This window comes from Copadichromis virginalis, linkage group LG22 (genome assembly GCF_057382275.1).
Source record: "Copadichromis virginalis isolate Kocher_CV1m ecotype Utaka linkage group LG22, C_Virginalis_male_GT1.1, whole genome shotgun sequence".
Taxonomy (NCBI): Eukaryota; Metazoa; Chordata; class Actinopteri; order Cichliformes; family Cichlidae; genus Copadichromis; species Copadichromis virginalis.
Window position 1 is genome coordinate 25,440,601 of NC_140638.1, and position 26,973 is coordinate 25,467,573.

A 26,973-nucleotide genomic window follows, 5' to 3' on the forward strand; every position below is an offset into this window, starting at 1 on the left:
GTCATTCCCTCCCCCAGGGCTGAAGCTCTGAGTAAGTGAATGGGAAATAAGCCCTTACTGGAAAACTGAACCCACCTACTTACTGGCAATGGACAGGGGGTATGCGGGGGTAGGGGTTATTCTAATAAAAAAAAAAAAAAAAAAAAAAACTTAAATTGGAAAATTAAATTGGAAATTTGAACTGGGCTTTAGTGATTAGTTGGGTTACGTTTTTAAACACTGCCCCATTTACTTAAATTTCACACATTTTAACGAACACCGGGTAACTGAACCCCACTCACGCCAGTAAACAGCTAAAAGTAAAGCAAGAGGAAGCTGAGCTAAACAGCGCTAATGGTGGGGAGGCAAAGTCATTAAACTGATACTTTACTTGGGAGACATTACCTGTGTTGTTACATTATTGTTGGCAAAATTAAATGGCAACATTTGACTTTCCTAACATCTGTTTCAAACAGAGAGGGTTAAGGCTGTTTGTTCTCTTTTTTACCCTTCACAAGCCTCCGCCTTGTGGGTGCTTTAAGGCTGAGCACTTAACACACCCTGAGAAGTTTTTGAGCACTAATGACAGGCTTTCCCCTTAGGTATCTGGGGGGCCTCAGGCACAGCACGTAGAGGGTGAGCATTTTCAGGCTGTTTTTTCAATCATCTGTGACAGCCACCATTTCTCCCTGCTTGTCATGGATTTATTTCCTGTGACACACTAACACACAGCACAGGAGCCTTCATCACCTCCGGCAAATAAAACTGGGCTAACCACCCTAATGCTCCAAAGGCACCAACAGCACAAATACAGCTGATACGTGCAGGTCATTGGCTCAAATTAGGCAAGCCGAGAACTGGGAAAACAGCCACACCCCTAACTTTAAGCCTTAGCAAATTCTAAATATCCCCCTCCTACATTTGTTATTAAGGGTTAAACCACTCATAGAGACCAAACATGTGTTTTAAGCCAGACTATAAACAGGTTTATATTTGCTTTAAATGCATTTTAACATGAGACTCTATGAAGAGAGACTTATTTTTGGAGCTGGCCTCAAATGGCCAATCAAGGAACTGCAGTTGGGTTTTTCGTGTGTGAAATGATGGTAGATTTGTGTGTGTTTTGCTCATAAAAAGGTTCATCTTGGAAACAATGGAAACAACAGTCCCCAATGCATTTCTGTTCTTATACTCACAATTAGGGGCCAATAACTATAGAGATTGACAGACCACGTGACTTTCGCGCATTGCATGCCGGGAACTCGTGGCAAAACAATCCAAGTACCGCATCAAATGCGAGCATTTGCAGCACCGCAAAACGTTCATTCTCCGGTTCCAATACCTTCTTGCTTTTTCTTTGCTCCCCAAAAAAGTTATGTACAAAACGAAGAAGAGCAACAATGCCGGTCCGTACAAAGACAGACTTGATGAAAAGTCAAAGAAAGACACGAGGAAAAAAAAAAAAGAAAAAAAATCAAAGGAGTGAAAGGGTTAGACCCTTACGAGCACACAGAGTGGACAAAATACGTTAGCGTGCTGCCCAACTTTCACCACGCTAATTATACGGTTCTTGGAGTGAGTGCATACACTCATGAAGTTTAGTAACTTCAGGTCACTGCAACAAGCCCAGGTACAGTTTACCGACGGATGGGTACAGGACCTTGAAATGCACCGTGTAGAACGAAAGACCATTTTCATTTCATTTTCATTTATTTATTTAACACTTGGTACAACAAATCAAACAAACCAACCACACTTTCTATCAATAAAGCACTACAACCATGTGTGAAAAGGAGCAGGAAGAAGAAAATATTCTTATTAAACCCTGCCCCCTATCTACATTCCAACTTATATTACAAGTGGGCACCAAAAATCAGGGAACAAACTAATATTAACATTTATCTCCGGTCCTAACCCAAACCAAATGACCAATTTACAATCAGAATATACCACTCCACATAGTAACAAGGAGAAAATAAAATTAAAATAAATAAAACAAAAAATTATAATGGATCCATTTTCAATGAACTCCAATTTCATTCGCATTCTTCATATTGAGTTATCGTTTTAAGCATGTAACACTTTTTAAAACAATGTAAACTTATACAATTCTTTAAATTATAATGAAGAGAGTTCCACAGTCGTATACCCCTAACTGTTGGACTCATTAATCTTTGTGTAGTCCTAGCTAACTGTATAATTTTAATAATTTTGATTTTATAAATAATTTATTTGTATGTTCTCTATATTTAACATTATGAATCATTCATATCACTTTCTTCTGTAATAAGTTTAGAGGTTTTATAGTATTCTCATATGTTTTCCCCCAAACTGCAACACAGTAACTAAAATATGAGAAAAACAATGAAAAATATAAAATGCGCATTGTTTTATAATCTAATAAATCTCTTACATTTCCCAAAATATAAATGCTTTTAACCATCTTCTTTCTAATATAGTCAATGTGATTTCCACGTCAAATTTTCATCTACTATTACACCCAAAAAACGAAATTCAGTAACTCTTTCAATCAATTCTCCATCAATGGACATAATGACTTCATCCTCCTTTAGACGATTGCCAAATATCATGAATTTTGTTTTTGTCAGATTCAAAGATAATTTATTTACATCAAACCATTTTTTAATCTTAACATCTCAGAAGTCATAATTTCAACCAAATCTTTCAAATTCTCTCCAGAGCAATAAAAATTTGTGTCATCTGCAAATAAAATAGAATTTAACCTTTTTGATACGTCACAGATATCATTAATATATAAATATATACGTTTAGGTCCCAAAATTGAACCTTGAGGAACGCCACATACAATCTTCAATCTTTCAGAGGTATTGCTGAGATAATGTACATATTGCAACCTATTTTCTAAATAACTCCATAACCAATTCAATGCCACTCCTCTCACACCATAGTTATACAATTTAGAAATCAAAATAGAATGTTGTAACGTATCAAAAGCTTTTTTTTTTTAAATCAACAAATACCCCCACTGTATATTTATTATTATTATGGGTTGCAGATGAAATATCGTCAATGAAAGTCAACAATGCTAATGCCGTTGATCTATTTTTACGAAATCAAAATTGATTTTCATTTATTAGTTGATATTTTTCAATAAAACTATCAAGTCTTTGCGCAAAGAGTTTTTCAAGCACTTTTGAAAACTGTGACAAAAGAGACACTGGCCTATAATTGTTAAAACTATGCTTATCTCCTGATTTATATAAGGGTATCACTTTTGCCACTTTCATTCGATCAGGAAATACTCCTGATTGTAGCGAAAGATTAAAAATATAGCAAAGAGGAATCCTTATACAATCTAAAGTCTTTTTAATTATAACCATGTCTATACCATCACAGTCAGTAGATTTTTTATTTTTAAAATTTTCTACAATTGCTACCATTTCTTTTATGGTAATATCAGCCAAGAATATGGAATTAACCATTCTATTATCTCCTTTCCAGGCTTCCTCATATTCTGGATCGTCATTTTTCCTAATTAAATTTGCTAAAGTAGGTCCAACATTTACAAAAAAGGAATTGAATTTGTTTACTACTTCAGTCTTGTCTTCGACAACTTGATTATTCTTAATAAAATAATTAGGCCGATCTAAGGGTGTGTTCTTGTTACCCAATACCTCCTTAAAAATATTCCAAATGCCCTTAATATTATTCTTGTTTTCCTGAAAAGGTTTTTTATAGTAGTCTTTCTTGGCTTTCCTCAATATTAATACCAACTTATTTTTATAAACTTTATATTTCATTTCCGCATTCTTTGTTCTATGTGTTATATAATCCCTATATAAATTATTTTTCTTTTTACACGCATTTGCAAGACCCTTAGTTATCCAAGGTTTCATATTCTTATTCTTTTTCTTATGCTTAAATGCTACCAATGGACAATCATCGTACGTATCATAAGTTTACCAGTCTCACAAATCGTCTTCATAAATACACATTTGTTAACAGTTTATTAATGGGAACTTTGAGCTAAACAGTAATTAATTAATAGTGGAAATACCTTCTGGTACGCGTTACAGATATGTAGCAGTGACAATAATATTGTATGCTGTAATCGTACTGGGCAATTAGTGATACAAAAAACCTGTTTTATCCTGTGAATAAAAGTATATGTTTTTGTCAATGTACCATAATAACAGAGGCGAAACGCAATATTGTGTCAGGACAATTTACTATTTATGCACAATAAACACAGGAGCATAGCGCGACAATTTCTGTTCAGCGCCAGACTTGCTTGTAACCTATATCACCAATTATGTTAAGAAAAATGACGTATTAACTGCTAAAAACACTGACCTTTGTGGGAATGCTTGGAGCAGACTAACCTGTGAGCTGGAGTGTTATGGGACGTTATATTTGGTCGTTGAATGGCTGCAATCCAGGCCATCCGTCGGCTCTTTGTTACTTCGGAAACATGGCTCGAACAATTTCTCTTCAACGACGTAATCCGATAACAATTGATCTCTTTACCCGTCGGCTTCCCGTGGCTGACATGCGACCGCTAGTTAATAATACAACAGCTTCTTGCCATTTTTTGTTTCTTTTTATCGCTGTGTAACCAATTTCAATTGAAAGCCTGCGTGCGCTAGTACCTCTTGCCATGAGTTCCCAGAATCCTTTGCGGTTTTACCCCTGAATGACGTCACATTTTCAATCTCTATTGGCCGATACTGGCCTTATAGACCGATATTGACAAATAACCTTTACTGATGTTAGCTGCATCACATCAATCCCATATTAGTTAAAACTTGTCTCATGGCAAGTTCAAACCATAAAACAAGTCAATTACTTTTGTTATTTAACAAAAATCAGCAACAAATGACGACAAAAACAAAGATAAAAAGACATCACCATCACCTTCTGGCTGATGGTGATGACAATTTGCTTCAGTTTAGAACAAAGCAAATAGCCGTCTGGTCATGAAAGGGCACATTTTCATAAAGTCAAACCCTTTATTTCTCAGCGTTGTATTCTCAGTGTGCACAGCGAGCCTTAAGTCATTGCAAGGTTCTGTTAACAATGAATGGCATCCTGCGGCGTCTACAGCGTTTAACTGCTGGGACAAGGCTACACATGCTGCTGCAACTTAAAAGATTGATGTGCAACCCACGTCTGTTATTGGTTATGTGAAAAAGTTAGCTCTGCTTTAACATTTGCAGTCTATTATTCTGTTTGATTAAGTGACTTACTAGAATGCAGGTAAATGTACCGGGTGATATTCTGCACTGGTCTGCATCTGCTGACCACTCTCGATCAACCGGTTTGCTGACCTGCTCGGGCAAAACTGCGTTTTGTTTCTAGAAGATGCGGTGAGAACTATTTGGAAGCAACTCAACAGAAACCAGAAGTGGGTCAAAAATGACATTCCAAGACCTCCTGCTGGTGCTATTTGTTATTCTTCCTGACCATATGACTCCACCAAGAAAAAGCTGTTTTCCTGTTTGACGGGCCTTTGTAGTTCTGCCCAGATCACACAGCGCACAAGGAGAGAATTCCAACTTGTCTTTCCCATTACCAGAGCAAAAGTAGATCTCCACAGCGTGTCCAAAGCCAAGAACTTCTAACAGTCAGAAACATGTGTGCACTTACTACAGGGGCCTCTGTCTGCCCTGAATGGATGGTGTGGTACAGATTAACCAGACTCTGTGTACACACAGAGCGAGAGAGTGTGTGTGTGTGTGTGTGTGTGTGTGTGTGTGTGTGTGTGTGTGTGTGTGTGTGTGTGTGTGTGTGTGAGAGAGAGAAAATCCAGCTTAACACACGTGCCTGTTCATCTCCAGGGTACTAGGTGAAGAGCCAGTTAGCTCCCTTTGAATCCAAGGCCATATGGCCCCCCAGTATGACTCCATACTACATACTGAGACTAAAAACTAGCCAGTATCTATAACATACTGGTACTGTGAATGAGTGTTTGTCCTCCCCAGTGCTGGACTTACCTCGCTGTCGTGGTGCTGGCAGTAGCTCATGCGATCCTGGAACAGGGACAGCAGCGCGAAATTGTTCTGCAGGGACTGGGCGAGGGACACTGACATCCCTGGCTGGCTGGCGTTGCTGTTAGCGTTGACCCTGCTCAGATGGAGGTTCTCTCCCAGGCGCTCGATGAAGTGGTCTTTGGTGAGTCGCACCCGCTGGTGTGCTCGCACGCAGTTATCACACAGGTACTCCTGGCAGTCAAGGCAGTGGGATGTGGCCAGGTTCTCCTCGTCGCAGGAGCTGCACTGAGGCTCTCCCAGGTGGTGCGAGTGCAACAGGCTTCCACGTGACGGATGACTGAAGCCAGAGGAGCCTCCACCCAGACCTCCCCGGGAGTGGTGGTGGTGGTGGTGGCCATTCTTGTTCTGGATCTGCTCCTCTGAGCTCACCACCACATCCAGCAGGTTGCTGAAGAGGAAATTGGAGGAAGGCAGGGAGTCCACTCCGGCCTCTGAGATGGACACCTTCTGGTCGCAGGTGGGGCACCGCAGCTTCAGCGGGTCCCCGGGACTGCGCTGTCCCTCCAGGCACTGCCTGCAGAAGGCGTGCAGGCACGGCAGAACGTGGAGCCTCTTGGTGGTTTGGCTGGAGGAAGACGAGGTGTGAGATGAAGACGATGAGGTAGAAGAGCTGGAGGAAATGGGAGCAGAAGAGCCGCACAGCTCCTTGCAGAGCGGGCACGTCTGCAGGTCCGAGTCGGGAAACGAAGCCATCTGCAGCGTCACCAAAACTGGGCTCAGTTTACAACATGCACGACGACGAGGCTGAGGTATTCATTTGGAGACACATCAGCCCGTTTGGGGTGTGTAGAAGATAATTATCTCTCCGCGTTAATGTGGTGTTTGAGGTAGATTCAACGATTTAAAAAATGAAAAAGGAAGAAAGATTTGCCACAAAAAACAAAACAAGGAGGTAGCCACTTATTCATAAAGTTATTCAAAAACAGTTGTGAGATCAGATGAAAAATCAGAATACTTAAATCAGTTGTGTGAGGCGTTTTTTTCTCTCTTTAGCAGAACCGACAGTCCTCCTTTTAAATACAGCATTCAGCAACAGACGACGCTGGTGCTTCCGTGGAGAAAAATAGTGCGATGCTGTTCGGGATAGCTCATAACATAAACCCGAAAATGGAAAGATACTGGGTCGGCTGGGGGGCTCGGTCTCTCCTCCCCCACCAGATCGGCAACATGACTACAGGACAGAGCTACAAAGCAGCACCCGGACGAGCAGCTACCTCAAATTTTTTCCCTTTAGTTCTCCGTTATCGCTAAGCCTCCAAATTCAGACCGGTGTGGCTGACCGTCGGGATCCGTTCAGGCGGCCAACGGTCGTATGGTTGTCGCAGCGCGAGCCTTGGACCGCGAGAGCTTAAATTATTCATCAAAGCAAGGGTATCATAGCGTGCCTCTGGTCACCGAGGGTTCACCAACAACCACAGCGAGCCTCCAACAAAGCCAGACCACAAGACAGCGCGTCTATCCCCAGTGTGGGAGAATTCACCGGCCCACCTTGTGAGGAGGCCCCCTTCCAGCTCACCTTTCCCCGCTGCTGGTCGCTCCCTCCGGGTTCTGCGTGGAGGAATGCGCAGGGTTTTCTCCCCGGCTCGGTGTATGGGGGTGGGGGTGGGAACGGTGGCTTACAACCAGGTGAAACTCGGTACAGCGACAGTTTGGACCTTTAATGTGCTGCTGCTGGTTTTTCTTTTATTCTCGGATGAATTTTTTTTTTAAAAAAAAGTCAAATTAAAAACAAGCTGTGCGCTCTCATGCGCGTGCTGCTGGGCTTGCAGCTCCTCGAGCTGCTCTTATCGGACTGAGGAGGAGAAATGGAGCCAGCTACTTCCGCCCTAGGGGAGGAGAGAAGGGTGTGAGCCAAACGCACGCTCCCGATAGCTGGGGGTATGTGGTCACGTGCGCGTGAGTGCGAATTTAAAGGGATTCGCTGTCATCAATTTACCTTCCCTTCATAATATACTGCGCGTATATTTTATTATAAAAGAGTATAGTTGTTGTTTTTAGTTTAGACTAGCTAATGGCTGCCGAAGTCGAGAATCTGGGCCTGAAAATGTCAATTTTACTAAGTAACCTCAATGGTGTTCTTGTACATGCACGAAATATCACGATCCGCGTGTACTGACGACAACTGTAAGGTCTGGGGTTCGAACCCTGCCTGATCCAAAATGTAACTCAAAATGTCCTCTGGTGAGATATTATCGCTGTGCAATAGTCCACATTTTGATATTGATCTGTTACCAAGTGAATACAGTCAGTATTGCTGAAAACAATACCGATACTTTTAATTTACAAACCATCTTATGTAGGGAACAGGAGTTTGTCATATTTTAAAGACCTGTAAATCACTGTGATTTTTTAAGTTCAGCAATAATTAGTTAACACAGCAAAAAAACTAAACTTTGTGTATTTTTAAATAGTGTTTTGTGTGTGTGTGTGGGGGGGGGGGAGGGATTTGAAATGTAAATGTGCCTGTCTCTTTGGGCCAGCTTCTCTCGTTTAACTGTGTTATAGGCTATATTGTGCATGTTTGAGATTTTTTTTCACTTCCAAAATAATAATTAATTTCACACAATTCAGTGGGCTGCATACTGAACTTGGAGGACAGCATTAATCATATCATGCTAGTGTTGAACCGACATCAATACCATCGATATTTTGATCAGTCTCTACAAGATACTGAACCCCGAGTTTCCCCTGACGCATCTCTGTATGTGGATGATGGATGGATGTTTTACAGATGTAGTTACAGACTCACTCTCTTTTTTTTTTTTAAGTTTAATCCATTGTATCAAGCAAAGAATTTTCTGTTTTCTCTAAAATAACAGTAGATGGCTCTGCTAAGCTAATGCCACAGGGTTCACCAACACAGGGGTGTGGCTAAATTGGGCTAAACGGTGGCATCCTCCCTCAGTTTTGTCATATCAACGCAATCATGGGTGGAAATGATCAAAGTGAGAGAACATTGCACTCAACTGTCCACGAAGCACGATGTGTTACACTGTTCCTCGAACAAGCTACTGCAGGCACAGCGGATGATTGCTCGTGGCACTGACTGCAGAATTAGTGTATTCTTTAAAGCTGAAGAAGAAGAATTCCCTGTTTGTCAGATGACACGGGCCAAAGTGCAAAGGGTTGTTTTGAGAGACTGAAGAAGGCGCTCATTAAGACCACTGCTCTGAGTGAAAATGAGTCAGACAAACGGCCCTCTGTTAGGGTGCCATCCTGGAATGACACATGCACAGGCGCCCGTTTTCCTGCTCGCTGTATCATCTGACTTCGTGATCTCTTGACAGAGTTCACATAAAGTGTCGTCTCTACAGATATTCATAGTCCACAGACACGTGAGGGCATATTTTGACTCTCATTGTTAAAGACATATCTCCTTATTACTTGAGCGTCTCTCAAAATGAAGCTCTAAAAGGCAGTGAAGCTTGTGAGTTCAAAAGTGATTTCACCATCACATACTGACATATTGTAAGAAACCGAGGGGTCAGTAAAGGGACCATTAAAGCCTGTATTGTACTCCACTTGCCTTTTTAAATGGCAGCATTTGTCTCATTGCTGACCCTACCTTAACACAATACTTCCCCCTGGTGGGTATGAAGCTCTGCCACACCTTCACAGTGCTGTTTAATCAGTGCAGAGTAGACACACATGCATGTAAAGAATGACCCATCTGGACAGTCTTGATGCATGCTCAACCATCCAGGTAAGGAAATCCCAGAAAGTTGATTCTGTTCATCTGGATGAAGAGTTTTCAGTGGGAGAAACCTTTCCCAGTCTCAGCTGACTGCAGGTTTTACCCACCTTATAAACAGTACAGTGGGGCAAAAAAGTATTTAGTCAGCCACCGATTGTGCAAGTTCCCCCACTTAAAATGATGACAGAGGTCAGTAACTTGCACCAGAGGTACACTTCAACTGTGAGAGACAGAATGTGAAAAAAAAAAATCCATGAATCTACATGGTAGGATTTGTAAAGAATTTATTCGTAAACCAGGGTGGAAAATAAGTATTTGGTCAATAACAAAAATACAACTCAATACTTTGTAACATAACCTTTGTTGGCAATAACAGAGGTCAAACGTTTACTATAGGTCTTTACCAGGTTTGCACACACAGTAGCTGGTATTTTGGCCCATTCCTCCATGCAGATCTTCTCGAGAGCAGTGATGTTTTGGGGCTGTCACCGAGCAACACGGACTTTCAACTCCCGCCACAGATTTTCTATGGGGTTGAGGTCTGGAGACTGGCTAGGCCACTCCAGGACTTTCAAATGCTTCTTACGGAGCCACTCCTTTGTTGCCCGGGCGGTGTGTTTTGGATCATTGTCATGTTGGAAGACCCAGCCTCGTTTCATCTTCAAAGTTCTCACTGATGGAAGGAGGTTTTGGCTCAAAATCTCACGATACATGGCCCCATTCATTCTGTCCTTAACACGGATCAGTCGTCCTGTCCCCTTGGCAGAAAAACAGCCCCATAGCATGATGTTTCCACCCCCATGCTTCACAGTAGGTATGGTGTTCTTGGGATGCAACTCCGTATTCTTCTTCCTCCAAACACGACGAGTTGAGTTTATACCAAAAAGTTCTACTTTGGTTTATCTGACCACATGACATTCTCCCAATCCTCTGCTGTATCATCCATGTGCTCTCTGGCAAACTTCAGACGGGCCTGGACATGCACTGGCTTCAGCAGCGGAACACGTCTGGCACTGCGGGATTTGATTCCCTGCCGTTGTAGTGTGTTACTGATGGTGACCTTTGTTACTTTGGTCCCAGCTCTCTGCAGGTCATTCACCAGGTCCCCCCGTGTGGTTCTGGGATCTTTGCTCACCGTTCTCATGATCATTTTGACCCCACGCATGAAGCCCCAGATCGAGGGAGATTATCAGTGGTCTTGTATGTCTTCCATTTTCTGATGATTGCTCCCACAGTTGATTTTTTCACACCAAGCTGCTTGCCTATTGTAGATTCACTCTTCCCAGTCTGGTGCAGGTCTACAATACTTTTCCTGGTGTCCTTCGAAAGCTCTTTGGTCTTGGCCATGGCGGAGTTTGGAGTCTGACTGTTTGAGGCTGTGGACAGGTGTCTTTTATACAGATGATGAGTTCAAACTGGTGCCATTCATACAGGTAACGAGTGGGGGACAGAAAAGCTTCTTACAGAAGACGTTACAGGTCTGTGAGAGCCAGAGATTTTCCTTGTTTGAGGTGACCAAATACTTATTTTCCACCCTGATTTACGAATAAATTCTTTACAAATCCTACCATGTGGATTCATGGATTTTTTTTTTCACATTCTGTCTCTCACAGTTGAAGTGTACCTCTGGTGCAAATTACTGACCTCTGTCATCATTTTAAGTGGGGGAACTTGCATAATCGGTGGCTGACTAAATACTTTTTTTTGCCCCACTGTACATTTGCATAATAACTGAAATAAGCACCACTGAATGAACAATGAGCTGTGAGGTCAGTTTCTTGATCATTTATAGGCAAATTGTCTTGTACAGTGAAGAAGTGGAAAAAATGGCTCTGTTATCCTGCCCTGAAACACCAAGTCATTGGTTCAGGTATGTGATGACACCTGGGTGAAAATCAAATTTCAAGACGTACCACAGTTCACTGATCACAGTAACTCGGTGGACCACCGCATTAAGATCATGGGGAAGGATATGAAAAATGACACGGGTAGCCTTCTTAGACTGTGAGACTCCCATCAGTAATGGGGGACATTTAAAATCATCTACTTGAGCTCAAACCGAGTGTCATCAGGATGCTACAACACAGAGCAAACACCATCCCCACAGAAACGGCGGCCAAATGTATATTATACATTTGTTTTGTATAATATTAAAAGAGGAGGACAACTGCTCCCTGAGCGAAAACCTTCAGTGATCCTTTATGTGTCAGGAGTATCAGAACAGCTGAGAAACATCTTCTCTAAACACCGGTCTCTGTGGCTTTCAAACCATGTGTCAGCAAATGTGTTTATTTTATGGTCTGCTCATGTCAAAGTTCGCCATCTAGTGGCTGAATAGCAGAAACACCACGTAAGGGCCACAGCAGGGCTTTTATTCCAAGCACTGAAGGGAAAGTCAAGTCAGTGAGTTCTGGATAGAAGCAACTAAATTACATTAAATTATTTAGCTGTTCTGCCACAAAGTAAAAAAAATCAAATAAAAACCACACCAAATAGTATGCAAAAACTTTTATTGTCAATCAGCACTTTGATATTTTTGTGACAGACATTTCAACCTATGCTGCAAAGACTCTGCAACAATATTAAATCCACCTTTCTGTCACGCACGATCAGACATGTCAGTCAGCCAGGGTTGTGCTTTTTAACCAAGACACCGCGTCAAATGCTTCACGCCTCAACTGATGTTCCAGTAATCAAGCTCCTCAAACATGTCGCAGTCACAGATAACTGATTTTTTTCTTTCATGAGGAACCCGTCTTCTACTACAGGGACCATAAAATGAGACCCGTACAGTGAGCGATGCTGGCTGCGAAAAGAAGAGGAAAACATGCCTGAAAGAATTTTGAATAGGAAAGTTCTCTGGAACAGAAATTATAAGTAATGTTGTGTATTGTAAAGTGGCCAGAATCTGAGATTCCAGTAACGCTGCATTTACCCGCTACATCATTGCTGGAGGAGAAATGTTAAAGACTGCAGGGAAGCAACTGTGGTCAAATCCAAAAATCACTTTTTAGAGAAATGTCCTTTCTCATTTGAAAGAAGAAGAAGAAAAAAAAAAAAGAGCCTTTTTTTTTTTTTTTTTTAAGTAGAACCTTTTTTTTATGGATACATAAAAACTTCATACAAAGAAAAGGTAAATCACAGCTCCTTAACTGGCAACAATTGAGGTTTTGACATTAATATAACAACATAATACTGTCAAAGACTAAACACCATTATAAATATATACCTATTTACACTCAGATGTTATTTACAATGAAGTAAACACAATCGTGCAACAAACATGCTGGACTCTGTTCCTAAACAGAGTTTTTGCTTTCAAAGAGTCAATCTCACAAACAGATTGACAAATCAGCTAAAAGAACTCAGGAAACAACCTCTTAACCTATTTTAAAACTACTCTGAACCAAAAAAAAATAAAGATAGAAAGAAAGAAAGAAAAGAATAGTAGTTTTTGGTCTTTGTGTTTTTCTGCTCCTCAGTTCAAGTCAATTGAAACATGACCAAGAAATATGCAATCTTTCATATTCCTGATTTCATTGGTTGTTTTCCTGAGAGTCAGCGGCTGTTGAGCACAAGCAGTTTCTAAAGGAAAGAGAAGGAGTTCTGTAGACAGCAAAGAAATAAACAGCTGGTGGTTTAGTGTGTCCACACCTCATGGGCCCACAGATGATTGTGGCGGAGCCAGCGGCGGGCAGAGGGAACGTCCAGCATGAACACTTGTTCTTGTTCTGAGTTGACTGCTGTGTAATGGACTATTAGTTTGGGCTGAGGGATACAAGCTGCAGAGAGGAGGCGGCTGCCAGCAGAGAGGTACTCGCTCTCACAGCTTTGAGTCCTGGAAGAGGAGAAAGCACGAACATCACGTACCACTGCAGTCGAATCTTTACACACACTAACCATGGACAATCTTTTTTTATAATTTCGAATGCAAAGAGTTCTTTATTTCTGGGTGAAATTATCACATATCAAAGTTAATTGACATCAATCCAGCCCCCCCCCCCAATGCCAATATTTCACTGATTCCATCTGAACAGACTCCTTATACACAAAAACACAATTTACCTTTTGAGAGTAATGGTGAGAGAAGTAATGGGCTCTGATAGGTGGTGAATGACTGTTGCGTTGACAGTGATGAACATCTCGAAGGTGAGAGCCAGCTCCACCTCCCCCAGTCGACAGGGGACAATCAGTGTCATGAAACCAGGGGGAGCTGAGACTCCAGGGTAGTAGCCCACACTCAGAGAATCTAATGAACATGAACGCAGCGAGCACACCTCAGAGTCTAATCTAATCCAAATCTTTGACCATTTGTAAACGTTAGCTGAGACTGATCAGACTCAACATCTGGTGCCGTAATAGAATCTGCAGCTGTTTCCTGCCTTCGACAACTCACATTTATGATGCAATGATGTAAGTGTAGCAGTAAAAACCAGAGTGTGGTACTTACGTTTGAAGACTTCCCGAGCCCGGAGCCAGAGGTTTTGCTTGCCCAGTTTCTGTAAAAGTATCCGAAGCACTGTGTGGTCAACAGCCAGGTTTTTAGAGAGCATAAAGTCCACCGTGTCTGAAGCCACAGGAAGTATCTGCCTGTCCACACACACTTGAAGGTGAGAGTTAAACAAGGGGCTGTACCTGGAGATATCCATCGAGTCTGGAGAAAAAAGAAAAACCTCTTTATCAACTAAATTTTTCTCACAGCTGAGCATCTATTAGCGCTAGCAAACACTGTACAAAATTAAACCAGCACTTTCTAATCAGAGTGTAGCGAGTCAGTTAAACTTGTGGGATACTGATCTGGCCAGTTTAGTAGCAAAGCTGACTAACCTGCTGTATCATTGTTTGTTTGTTTTTTTAACTTTAATTTCAGCTCTCTGTAGGTTACTCACCACTTGACTCTTTAACTCCAGGAAGATTACAGAGAAGCTCCAGCGTGTCTCTGTGAGAGGTTTTTTCAGCCAGACGTATCAGCACACGAGTCCTACTCTCCAGATCGGCAGGCTCACACGGCCATGAGGACGAACTCAGGAACCACTTGTTTTCTGGATTAACAGATGTATAAACAAAATTTAAACAATTCAGCAAATAACTGGTTTCACAGTTCTACAACATTACCTACAAGACTATGAAAGCTAGCATTTCTCAGGGCAGCGAGACGACTATCACTTTTAAGGTTTCCACATAAAGTCTGAGGACATAAAACCAAATTTGCTTTTACTGATTTACAGGGAAAGAACTTTAAGTTTGTGAGTGTTAAGAAAAGACATTAATGGAAACCTATTATTGAGGATTGTGCAAAGTCTTGAGTCATTTTTTACACTTTCCTCGCAAGAAGCCAGACTTGTCTTTGTTACACAACTGATCCTGAGCAGCAGCTCTCAGCACTTTCTGATGGTCATTCAAATCTGTCTTTTAGACATTGGTTGCTTTTCCCCTCATCTTCAGCGCAGTCCTTGCACCTGACCACTTTCTTGTTTGCAAAGCTACTTAACACTGACATAGAACTCATCCAAGCATAAAATGATTCATAATGGCCCATACATATCAGACAATTTCTGACATTGATTCTTCAGGCACTTTGTTTTTAGCAGCCAGTCACAAAAACAAAAGAAATCATGTTTTCATCTTAAGAGCTCAGAAAAAGAAGAAAACTTCAGTTCTGATCCGAAAAAGCCTCTTGGATCAAATGTCTTGACAAACGTAATGAAGTCTCCTTTTTTCCAAGCTCTTAAGACTACCATGAATGAGAAACTACACAGACATAATTTGTTCCCATTTCTTTATGCCAAAGATGACACAGTTTAGACAGGCGCAAAATAAAATCTTTGGGATTCAGCTTGTTGACACAAACAGCTATTAGCTGTAAAGTTGACATATCTCAGCACCAGTTAAAAGTTGGCCCTTTAGTTGACTTTGCTTTGCTAATGCAGCATAAATCCCATTTTTATTCGAGCTGTGAAACTCTGCACTTATAAACCATGAAAATAAAACGCTGGTTACATTTTAAGCATGACGACATTAGCTAAATAAACATCGATCAGCTTCACGAGTCACTACCTCGGAGTGTGTTCAGAGCTCCCTCCACGCTGCCACTCAGGAGGAAGACCTCTGCAGCCACAGTGATCAGGCAGCATCGTGACGCTCCGTCCTCGTTCCCAAACAGACCTTTCAGAGTTGAGAAGCCGACTTTTAAAACAGACAGCGTCTCGACCACCCTGCGACCCTGCATCAGTAAACATGACACAGACAAACAATGACATCCTAAATTCGAAGATGCTGCTCAGATGTGACGAGGAGAGTGTGATGCGAGCTGCACGGCCTGATTACCTTGGCCCACTGATGCGTTTTGTGGTACCGTAACATCAGAGAGACTCCAATTCTGCCTACGAAACTCCTCACCATGCTGTCCTCACTTTCATTCTGACACACTAAAGAACATTTGAATGAATAAATAAATGAACAGCTACTTTTTTTCCCTCCAGATTGGAATCTGGAAGGTGCTAGTACACAGAACCACACTGGGAGAAGAAAACTGATGTTTATCTCTACTTAGAGCTTTTACCTGTCTCAGCAAATACAGAAAAGGGCAGTGACAGCTTGTCTTTGCCCTCAGACAGGAGCGCGACAGCAATGCGACCACTGATGCGCTCCACTTGGCTGGGGTGCTGGTTGGACTGGCAGATCCCTCTAAAAACCTCACCTATCCTCCTCCAGTCCTCTTGTTTCATACAAAGCTGACACAGACAACAAATACAACAAATACACACATGAGCACAACGCACCACCATCTTTACAGACAAAGCTGTCAAAAGATGTGAAGCTCTTACCTCCATTTCCACAATGGAATGGGCTAAATTCAGGTACTCTGGAAACGGTGCACCAGAGGAAACCCTTTAAGAGTGAAAATAAGAATTATAAGAGTTATGATTAACAAATGAAAACAATTGTGAACTTTGTGGCTCACTCACTTGTTGTTGCCGGACACCGAAGGCGAGTTTGGATGAATCATTTGCTGGAAAAGAGGAGTGTTCCTTACACAGTCGAGGCAGTCCAAACTCAGCTCTAGTCCAGCGTTGGCCATCTGTAAACATACAGACAGGTAGTCTAAATTCTTCCAGAGGCACATAAAGCAAATGAGCTAAACTCAGAGCATAATGAAAGGCAAACAACTGATACCTTGAAAGTGAGCTGCATGAGTTCAGGCACAAAGCCCATCACACCCTTTTCTCTCACGCAGTTAAAAAGGGAGAGGAGGAACTCGTGGCTGGGCTAAAAAGAAAACAAGATCAACGTCTAATCTCATGTCAGCATCAATCAGTTGTTTAGTTTTCTCCGTGGTTAATGTCAGGACTGCTACACTGACCACTATGTTGTGAGCCAAGCCAACACTGAGGACGGAAAAGACCTCGGACAACATGCCAGCTTTCAGCAGAGCCCAGAGGAGGGAGAAAAATATCGGCAAAGAGAAATACACTCCTGGCGGGTTTTTCTGGTAATATCCTGTAAACACAGCTCCTGAGGAGAACAGGGGTAGAGCAGGAGAGGAGAAAGGAGACCGATGACGCAGCAAAGATGGGCAATCAGTTTAGCATGCAGCGTGCACAAAGGCTGTGGGAGAAAAAGAGAAGTGGGAAGGAAAGGAAGGAAACTCACCTGCTTTCTGAAGGCACGTTGGATTTTTGATGAATCTTGTCACGTTTTCAATACAAAACTAGCAAATGAAAAAGAAAGTGTGCAATTACAGCGATGTCACAACAGAGGGTGATGTTGGCCCTGCAATCTCCAACAATTCAATTTGATTTTTTAAATTCAAGATTAAAAACATAAAATGTACACAATACACAAACAATTTACTGTCTTTGGTGAAATCAAGAAAAAATAAATAAATAAATAAATAAATAAATAAAGTAAAAACCACAGAGTGTACCTTTTCATCCCCCTCCATAGGCAGATGTTGGAAGCGACACATTTTGAACCCACAGGTCAGTGATTCACTGAAGTACAGCCTGCAGTACTGGGCATTTAGACAGCATCACACAGTCAAGTTATAGCAATGCAATTCACCCACAGTGCAAAACATATTTATTGTACAGAAGAACGAACTGTACATCTACAGTAACCACGGCGACATTAGTTTAATTCTTTTGGGAAACCTCAAGCTGAAACCGAATGATTGTCAGAGCAGACCGTGAAACTGAGGCCATTTCTGTTCATGGTTTAGAAAATGGAAATCGTGCTGTATTCAGCAAGGATTCATTAGTTTTAGAGACCACAAACTCATCAGTGAGTTGTTTACTGAGGTCAGAGATTTAAAGGTATTTAAGATTCATTTTCAAAAAGGCCACATCCATCTTTATACACAGACTATGGAAAGGACCCTCATATCTCCAGATACTGTGTATATGACAGTAATTTCTTTATACGTTTAAAATTAGTTGTCCTACTAGAACTTCCAAAACCAGTTCTGACTTTTCCAGATTTATTTCAGTTATATTCTATTAAATAACTGGAAAGTCCAATCTATGCTAACGCCACCGAACATGTATTTAAACTGAGCATTTTTTCAGTAGCAACATGGTAATATACAAAGGAACACTTACAGAACTTGATTTCAGGCGCCTAAAATCCATCATGTTTGCGGAGTTTGTGATCCATGCCCCTGCTTGGAGACCAGAAGAGCCAAAGAATAAAGTAACGCTGAGCACTCACATTGGCAATTAAGTTATAAAATGAGGAGTTATTAGTGAGAACAAGATAAACGCAACAGCCATTAAAGTTCATTGTCTGAGCCCTTTTCATTCTCCCTCACCGGTTCCCATGGACATGAGTGGGGGGATGTTTTGAAAGGAGTTCACCGTCTTGATGGGCTGGCTCCTGTTACAGAACATAAACAATATGATGATCGCGAGACTGAAAGATTAATGTGACAAATCAAAGATCAGGTCATGTGCACTAAGCAAACTGGTACCTTTCTGGGCCACTATTTACATGATTGCTGTTGGTATCAGATTGAACCTATTGGAGAAAAAAAAAAACAACAACACATGACAGATACACTATTGTGCATTTATTATACTTTAGAAGCAGGATAACGTATGAAACACCCATTCCTTTGAAAATAAAATTATTTAAATTCAGTATTTGATGTGTCAGATCTTTAATCATTGTCGCTGTAATACATCAGACTCAGTGCTCTGTAAAATGCACAGAGAGCATTTATGCAGAAGAAGCCCCGTTAAAAGCCCTGCCATGTTTTTCTACAAAACCTCAGGGAAGTTAAAACCCCTGACGTGCACGCTGCTCCTTTCTCTATCTATCTGATTGTGCAGAGGACCCATTACTTTACCACATGTTTGCTTTGCTTCTCAGTGGAGGTAGGGCATGTGTCGCTCTGTGTTCCAGTATGGGTGCTGCTAGAATGAGGTCTCCATGGCCTGCTGTTACTCTCCTCTATAGGATTTGAAGAAGAAAAAAAAACAATCACAAGTTAATCTCTGGTCTACTGAAGTCTGTTCCAATCATAGAGGGGAATTTTTTTTAAAGTATGTCAAAGTTTTGGGTCATTTCAGGCCATTGTCTCCATTATAATGGCCATTATCAAAGTTAGTTGAGTTAGGCATCTTAAAATTTCCACTTACTAACTAAAACGTCTGAGACAATAACTTGAAATTTTGAACAAACATCTGTACTGGACAAAATATAATCACATTTACCACATTTCATCTCTCACAAAAGGACCACAAGCTTTGAAACTCGTGTAAGAAAATCAACTTACTGCACAATATTAACCAGAAAATCAATCCTTTAAAGCTTAATGGCGATAAACAACTTAGACATGTTGGTATTTTCATGTGGGACATCATAAGCAGTCAGTTAAATATAAAATGCAAAAAAATTTAATTTCCTTTTAAAAGCAGTGAGTTTCTCATTTAGGAGCTGTTGGGATTTTCAGTAAGCTCCGTAAAACCAGTTTACATGTCTCTCTAATCTTTGAATTAAAAACAGTTTGAGATATTAGGAGCAATGCAAGAACTAAGTAACTTAGTAATGTACTGCTGCAGAGGTGCCAAAGTGGATTTTAGCCACATAAAAGAATCAACCAGGACATTTTTATTGCTTTAACTGCAGTCGGACTGCTCTTTCCAGCAAGTAAGTGAATCCATAAAACTCCAGACTCCAGCTGTTTATCTATATCTGTAAAAAACAAAAAAAACAAGCAGCTTTCTCCATTTCTTTCACAGCAACTAGGGCTGTGTGATATGACCAAAATCTCATTTCCCGATATAAGACATTTATCATCCCAACAATGATAAATATCACAAAAATTTTACATTTTCTGTGAATTTCGGGCAACTTGACTTGCGTGAAGTGGCCTCAGCTGGGCACCGATGCATTAAACTACATTTTAAGGCACAAGTTGAAACAGCCACAGTTTTATTTGTGAGCATTTATTACACGGCGCGCTGCAGGCAAAATCCTGTTCTAAGGTTTATGTTTTAGCACCTGACGGCTCTTTTTAGCTTCTTGTCCGTAAACACTCTGCATACTATTTCATGTGATTCGGTTTATTTTGAAAAATCTTAACAGGATCTTCAGCTTTATTGTGAAAGGTTTATTTGGAAAATAAGCGGACGGCGGAGCCACGCAATAGTTTTACTGTCATTGTTGCTAATGACAACACATAAAAGCAGTCGCTTGTCCGTCCGTAGTGTGGTTATATTAAATATAAGAGAAAGAGAGAACTTAATTAAAATTAATTCTACAGTGACCATCAAAACCATGAAAAAAATATTACCGTAAACAATTTATTTTGTGACACCACGAAACAAATGATAGCGTAAAATGAAACAATAGATGTTTTCATATGGTCATCTGATATATATCATTATATCGAACAGCCCTAACAGCAACCCTGTTACTTTAGATCATAACAGGTAAAAATCACAGACTCTGGCTGTCAGACGAGCACTGCGTCCCATCCATGTGGCAGAACTTTAGGTTGAGTCACAAACACTGACATGCCTTTACTTTTACCGAGCGTTCTACTGTTTTTACTTATTTTCCTTTTTTTAAAATGTTTAGCTTCTTTTGTCTTATTTTCACTTTATACATATCGAAGGAAACAATAAAATATAGAAGACACTGTCATCATGGCTCAGTTTCTCTGCACACTGATCGTACCTGTGTTATTGGGACTGTCACAAGGCAAATCCACAGTAACTGGAGCCAATCTAGAACAAAAGTAACTTTTATTTATAAAGCATTCAACAATTAATCTGTCACTTGCAGGACTTAATGTTAAATATAAGACCTTACCTCTCTTGCAGCTCCTGTGACGCTCCATCTCTTCTTGGAGTATTCACCACAGCAGCAGGTTTGGTTCCCGGAGCCTCGGCAGCTCGGGTAGGACCCAGCTTCAGCAAACTTTGATCAGGCAGGTTGTCAAACAGTTCTGGGTCGTCCTGGATCACGTCAACAAGCAGGATGTCCTGTTCGTAGGCCGTTAACTCGTCCAAAATGCCAGGCTGAGAATCACCAGCTGCTTCTCCTTGGGTTTTATCCTCTTCGCTGTTTGCTATTTTAGACGGGCTTGATCCCTCTTCTGTGTCTGAGTGTGATTCTCCATCACTCAAGGCCGCACCGTTCTTTTCGTCGCTGCAGGAAGAAGAGCAGGGCTCTGTCAGAACACCTGAGCTAAGGCTCGGCTTTATTTTACGATGTAAGGAAACTTGTTCTGAAATTCGGTTACCCTGCTCCACATCATCCTCGTCATCACTTTCTTCTTCACTGCTGGGAGAAGACTGAGGTTCCCTTGGTGTCTCAGGAGTTGTAAAGTCTGACAAGTCTCTTTCCAACTCTTCAATATGGTGCTCAAGACAATCCTTGCAATTATCATTTTGTGGCAAGTTGCTCACATCTTTGTTCATTTCTTCCTCATCTGTACTGCTTGAGCTGCAGCACGAGAAGCTTCTCTGGCACAACTGCCGTTGTGGTGAATGGACAGGGGAGAGCAAAGGTGGAAGCATGAATTCATTCAAGTCTGACTCTACGCAGTGTTCCTGGGAGATGCTGCACAATAGTGAACCCACTGAAGCATTGCCCCTAAACGAACTTGCACAATAATATGGGTCCAGTCTGGGGGGGCTCCTGCATGGGAATGGTTCCTTGTCATTTTCATATTCATCTTGAGGAAGGACAAAGGATTCACATGTATGAAAGGAGTCAGGGCTGTGCAGAGGAACACTGGGAGAGGAAGAAGCTGTTTGGGCTTCTTCACAGGAGGACAATATTTTGTCAGCAACATTGACTCTCTTGGGAATAAGCGATGAAGGTGGGAGAGAAGATGTTGTGGCTGAGAGGCTGCTCATGCTGCCCTGTGTGAATGGAGATGACATAAGAGACAGAGTGGTGGCAGTGTCCCAGTCACTCAGGCCGAGGACTGAGGGGGAAGGGGTCGATATGGAGGTGACAGTTTCTGGTCCATTAACTAGCAAAGCCGAGGCTGAGACTCCATCAGTGCCACGCTCCCTTCCACACTGAGCTGGAGGGGGGAATGATGCCGTATCTGAATTAGGCCTGGTTTCTAACTCTTCAGGCTGGTTAAACAGCGGTGAGGTCTCCATGTCTTTTCTGTGCCTTTTCTCATTTCCCTGAGCAAAAGCGCTTTCTCCATCCTCTTCCCATTTCTCTGTAGGTGCCTTCGGGGGAATGTCCTTGAACAGGTTACTGGATGAACCTGGCATACTTTGATTAGCTGTTGCAGAGTCAATCCCATCCTTTGCTGATGGATCAATAGTCCCTGCTGTGGTAGAAGCATTTGCTGTGCAAGTCTTTGAGAAAGGCCAGGCCATGTAAGTGCGTGCACATGAAAAATGTATTTTTCTCAAATACGCCCTTACTCTCTGGCAAGTGTACGACTCTGGTGCATCTGTATCCTCGTCACTAACATGATCGATGAGATCTGACAACACGTGTGATCCATCAGCATTTGTGGGATCGCCTTTCTGACCACCTGAAGCGCTACACTTATCGGTGGGCGCGAAGTCCAAAGTGCTGCTGCACTCAATGCTATCCCCTACCTTTCCTTTTTCTCTACAAGTCTCTGGGCTTACTGGATCTGATCCTGGACCAAGGTCCACTTCAGCATCTCTGTCACGCATGCCACCTCTGCAGTTGCCTGTCTTTGTATGCTCATCTAGTAAAAAAGAAGCAGAACAAGTTGCAGAGTCTTCGCCTGTCTGACTCCGGTGGAAAGGACTCACGGTATGATGGGATAATGGCTGTGAATGCATGCCTTCATCCAGGTGGTTCTGGCGGATCAGACTTTGAGACTGACAGACGGTCTTCTCATCCTGAGCACTTGGACAACACTTGCTACTTTTAAACAGAGCCTTTTTCTCAGTTTCTGATTCATTATGCCTTAAACAAGTAGGCCAAAACCGTATTGAAGCTCTCATCTCCTGCTGGAAGCAACGCACAACCTTGTTCTCGAGAGCATCCGGTAACACATACCCACAATCGTGACCGCAAGCTTCACATTTTTTGGCAACGTCACAAAGGATCACTTTGGGATACTGGTTTATCCACACGATAATCTTCTTAGAGCTCTGAGTGATTGTGTTTTCTTTTTCGATTTCTGACTGAGTAGCAGGTGGCTCTGACCCTGGGCTAGCTCTTTTTAGCTTACCCGGCGCCTTGCGCTGAGGGGAAGTGTATTTACATTCCCCACAGACACCACAGTGGGAGGCTCCGACGGCTCTTCTTAGTAACACTTCTGAACCAGTAAGACCGGAGAGGTTTGGCTCTTTATGTCTACCAACATCTGCAAGTGGAAACAAAACACTTGTCAGAGAGTGCAAAACGAAATAACAATGATTTACCTAAGCATCAGAAAGAAACATCACCGTAGCTTTCTTTCCTTTTTTCTTTTTCTTTTTAATAACTGCTTTTCAAACAGCATCGATTCCAATCAATATCGGCACCATTTGGGATCATCTCATTCACCATCTTGAACAAAGGCTTAGAGCAATGACTGATTTCATTAGAGGCAGGAAAGTCAAACAGACCAGTTAATCACAGAGGCATCAAACGAAAAAAACCTGAACAGAAATCAAGAAAATCAATCAAAATTTTAAAACTGTGTATATACTGTATATTCTGTGTATTTATTATCTCACTCTTATTGCCTGTTTATGCCCCGTCCTTACCCTCAACGTCATGCTGCTCTGGTGTACCTTAATTGCACCTTGGGGATAAATAAAGTCTTTCTGATTCTGATTTTGAAAAGCCAAACCAGGAGATATACGAACCAATCGTGTTGCTGCACTGAGGAACGTGGATGACGTCCTCACATATATCGCGGTGGATATATTTACTCATGGATCAATTAAATCAACAGTGTCTATTCAAATGAACTAGAATGGCATTTGCTCAGTGTTCTGTCAGGATGAGCAGGGACCTTTTTTTCCCCCCCGCATATAATTTTAAATTCTGATGACAACTCAAAGTTAAGGTGCTCTCTTTGTTCATTTAGGTATAGGCTTCAAAATCAGCTGAGATGGCTTCTGAGTCGCGGAGACTTGCTTCTTGAAGAACTTTGTTAGGATTTGTCCTTCTTAACGTCTCACCCTTGAGAAAATAAATAAAATAAAAATCGATTTTCATATCAGTTTTATTTACCGAATCTACCCAGGCACAACCTTTTTTTGAAGGCTAACCCATAACTGATTATAATTGTGACTGGTACAACAAAAAGGCAGAGAGGTTTTGAATTATGTCAGAAAATAAGCTCCATAGGAAATAAATGAAGACACTAAATTATAACACTTTTGTTAGGCCATAAATGTTCTGTGTTCAGTGCAATGACACTGTACACATAATTTACCAGACAACACCTTCTCTGGGACAATGGACATCATTAAAAAATGTAAAAAAAAAAAAAAAAAGATTCACAATTGGGGCACTATTTACTGAAGTATTGCAGGAAAAAAATGTCTAGAGCTTGTGTTAACCAGAGATCTTATTTCAGACATCTAACCAAAATATCACTCAAAAGATTGACTTTAGGGAACTTGAAATACAAAAATGTAAATGTGTGTTAAGGTTTAGAGAAAGAAAAAAAAAGCTCTTACTTTATAACTGGTTATGATTTAGTAACAACGACTGACTGAGCCTGGAAAACATACATTTGGTTAACGTTCCCACTTCTAATAAAGAACTGTAAAGAGTAGGTTCACTAAGCTTGAGTGGCAGCTATGTGGAACAGCTTCCCAGGCTGTGAATGAGACAATCCCCAAATTACCCAACTGAGGTTTTGTCGATATGTGAAGCACTAACCAGGTGATATTAAACTGCCTGCCATTTGGACGTTTGACTATCACGAGCAAGTGAATAAGGCCTCAGTCACACAGGCCCGCAACCATCAGTAATGAGGGAAAATTGAGTACTCCAGCCAGTTTTGACTGGATGCTAGAGGTTAATGGCATTCACTAAAGGATTGCTGATAAACCGGTGCGAGACCCCCTGGCAACCACCTGCTACTAGGGAAAAAGGTGTATTCTCCAAACATTTGGATGAAACATACTTTTGACTGCTTTGGTCACTGGCATAGTACCGGGATTTTGGTTTAAATGATAGCGAATGACTTGCATAGGCTGAACTTTTACTTTCAAGACCATCTTCAGGTTTTACTTCAGCTGGGAGAGCAGTATTTGCAGACAAACATGAAAAACTACAGGCAAGTGCACCATCTTTTTGAGCAACGTTCAAGAACATAAGAACCACTCCCAAAAAGTGTGGGAATAGGCATGTTTCCCTAGCAACCGGTGGTACTATCACGTCCAATATGGGGACAAATCTGTAACAACATTGTTTTTATACACTTTATAAAATAAATAGATTATATTAAAAAACCTTAATAGGAATATACAGCCGGGGATTTATTTAGTCAATCTAGCTCATGTTCAGCAAGTAAGACGAGTGCCAGCTATATGAACAGGAAATGTATCTGCTATTAGCAGGCTGCTAGTTAGTGTATAATTAAACTCCATCAGCTCCAATCCGGGCAAGTAATAGCTAAGAAGATCCTTCATGTCAGGTTCAACCATGAACTGCATGATATCCACTAAAACTGGATCGTGTTCAGTAGGACTTTACCACATTGTTAGCTTAGCATCTGACACAATTTGGCACAAATTAGCAAAGAGTTAGCTAAAAGCATAAACCTATCACAAAACGCCCAATTGTAAAATCAATTTAAAGGCAGTGCAATTTAACCAACCTTAAAACCTTTAACCTTAAAAACTCTAACTTATAATCCAGCTAAAGTGCACCTTACTTGGGATTCCCTTCGCACTCCTCCCGATTTTGCAGAAGCAGCAGCGGGCTGAGGATCACACCCGGCGGACGTGGCCTTCACTGAACTCCGTCCCTCTCTAACACCGACCCTCACGCTTTTAGCCCGGCGTGCCACACCACTTTTACCATTAACGTCGCACTGTCTGAAAGGACATCTACCCGACGTTAAATCGGTCTGTCTCCTCCTCCTGGCCAGAGTCGCCTGGCTTGTCAGCTTCATTTGATATTTGGACCTTTCACTCCTTGGATTCGTCCTACCGTGGAGCCGTTTGAAAACACACCAAATAAACCGCGGTCTGAGGCACGTGTTTCTGACCCCCCCTGCTCTGTTGATACTTGCCTCTAGTGTTCGGCCCGTCTTGTTTATCAGCGCCTCGTGACTCAGAGTCTACTTTACTCTTTGTTTTCTGCGTACCTGAGCCATTCTCCTCCGGCTCCTCCTCGTCGTGAGTGCTCGGCGGCTGTGTCTTCTTTTCGGAACCCATTGTGTGCGTTAAGTTTTGGTCGGGTTCATTGCTGCCCGGAGGTGACACCATATCTTTCTCTGAAATTAGCTGCACGGAATCAAAGTTTTTCTCTTGTTTTTTGCTTTCAGCCTTAATTCTATTCAGTAACTTTGGGACTCGTCTCCGCCGCGGGGTCAGCTTTAACCCAACAACGTCTTTTAGCGCAACTCTGTTGAGTTTCACCCTGCTAGAAGATGGAAACATGCTAACAGTTAAAACTGTGCCTTCCAAAACTTATTAAATAATTTACCAGGCTGCTATAAAAGTATTTTTCAGAGTAACGCTGGAACTTGTTCTTCTTAAACCATCATTACGTTACTATTCGGGGCCCTCGCACTCGTGTTGCTGCCGCTCACTGTTAATTTGAGATTGACATGGGGAGCTAAGGCGTGCCCGAATCATTGCG

At 41.7% G+C, this 26,973-nt stretch overlaps 2 protein-coding genes across 3 annotated transcripts in view; both read right to left on the reverse strand.

Annotated features, from left to right (window-relative positions):
* Positions 1-7,862, reverse strand: part of trim71 (tripartite motif containing 71, E3 ubiquitin protein ligase) — a 32,547-nt gene extending 24,685 nt beyond the window's left edge. Inside the window, exon 1 of the mRNA XM_085446381.1 lies at positions 5,955-7,862. Within this exon, the coding sequence (XP_085302507.1) occupies positions 5,955-6,704 (750 nt within the window). The 5' untranslated portion in view covers positions 6,705-7,862. The remainder of the gene's footprint in view (positions 1-5,954) is intronic.
* Positions 7,863-12,204: 4,342 nt separating this feature from the next.
* On the reverse strand, positions 12,205-26,917 carry topaz1 (testis and ovary specific TOPAZ 1). 2 transcript variants are annotated; one of them, XM_085446100.1, is made up of 21 exons: positions 26,477-26,917; positions 21,022-23,527; positions 20,887-20,936; positions 19,052-19,155; positions 18,674-18,720; positions 18,515-18,579; positions 18,306-18,364; positions 17,633-17,719; positions 17,359-17,416; positions 17,069-17,220; positions 16,882-16,974; positions 16,674-16,786; positions 16,533-16,596; positions 16,268-16,439; positions 16,033-16,133; positions 15,763-15,928; positions 14,595-14,747; positions 14,156-14,359; positions 13,771-13,954; positions 13,360-13,543; positions 12,205-12,511 (listed from the first exon to the last, which is right to left on the reverse strand). In XM_085446100.1, the coding sequence occupies exons 1-21, from the start codon at positions 26,769-26,771 to the stop codon at positions 12,380-12,382; spliced, it is 4,989 nt and encodes a 1,662-aa protein (XP_085302226.1). In that variant the 5' UTR covers positions 26,772-26,917; the 3' UTR covers positions 12,205-12,379. The 2 variants fall into 2 exon arrangements, with proteins under 2 accessions (XP_085302226.1, XP_085302225.1); XM_085446099.1 differs by having other exon boundaries at positions 18,306-18,367.
* Positions 26,918-26,973: the final 56 nt, after the last annotated feature.

Bases quoted from the DNA above. Each gene is read 5' to 3' on its own strand.
- topaz1 (XM_085446099.1), bottom strand. From the start codon at position 26,771: ATGTTTCCATCTTCTAGCAGGGTGAAACTCAACAGAGTTGCGCTAAAA. The intron at 18,721-19,051 runs GTAAAGTAATGG...TTTCTCCAATAG, and splicing joins AGAAGCAAAGCAAACATGTG to GTTCAATCTGATACCAACAG. The intron at 17,720-18,305 runs GTAAGTGTTCCT...CTAAATGCCCAG, and splicing joins GGCGCCTGAAATCAAGTTCT to TACTGCAGGCTGTACTTCAG.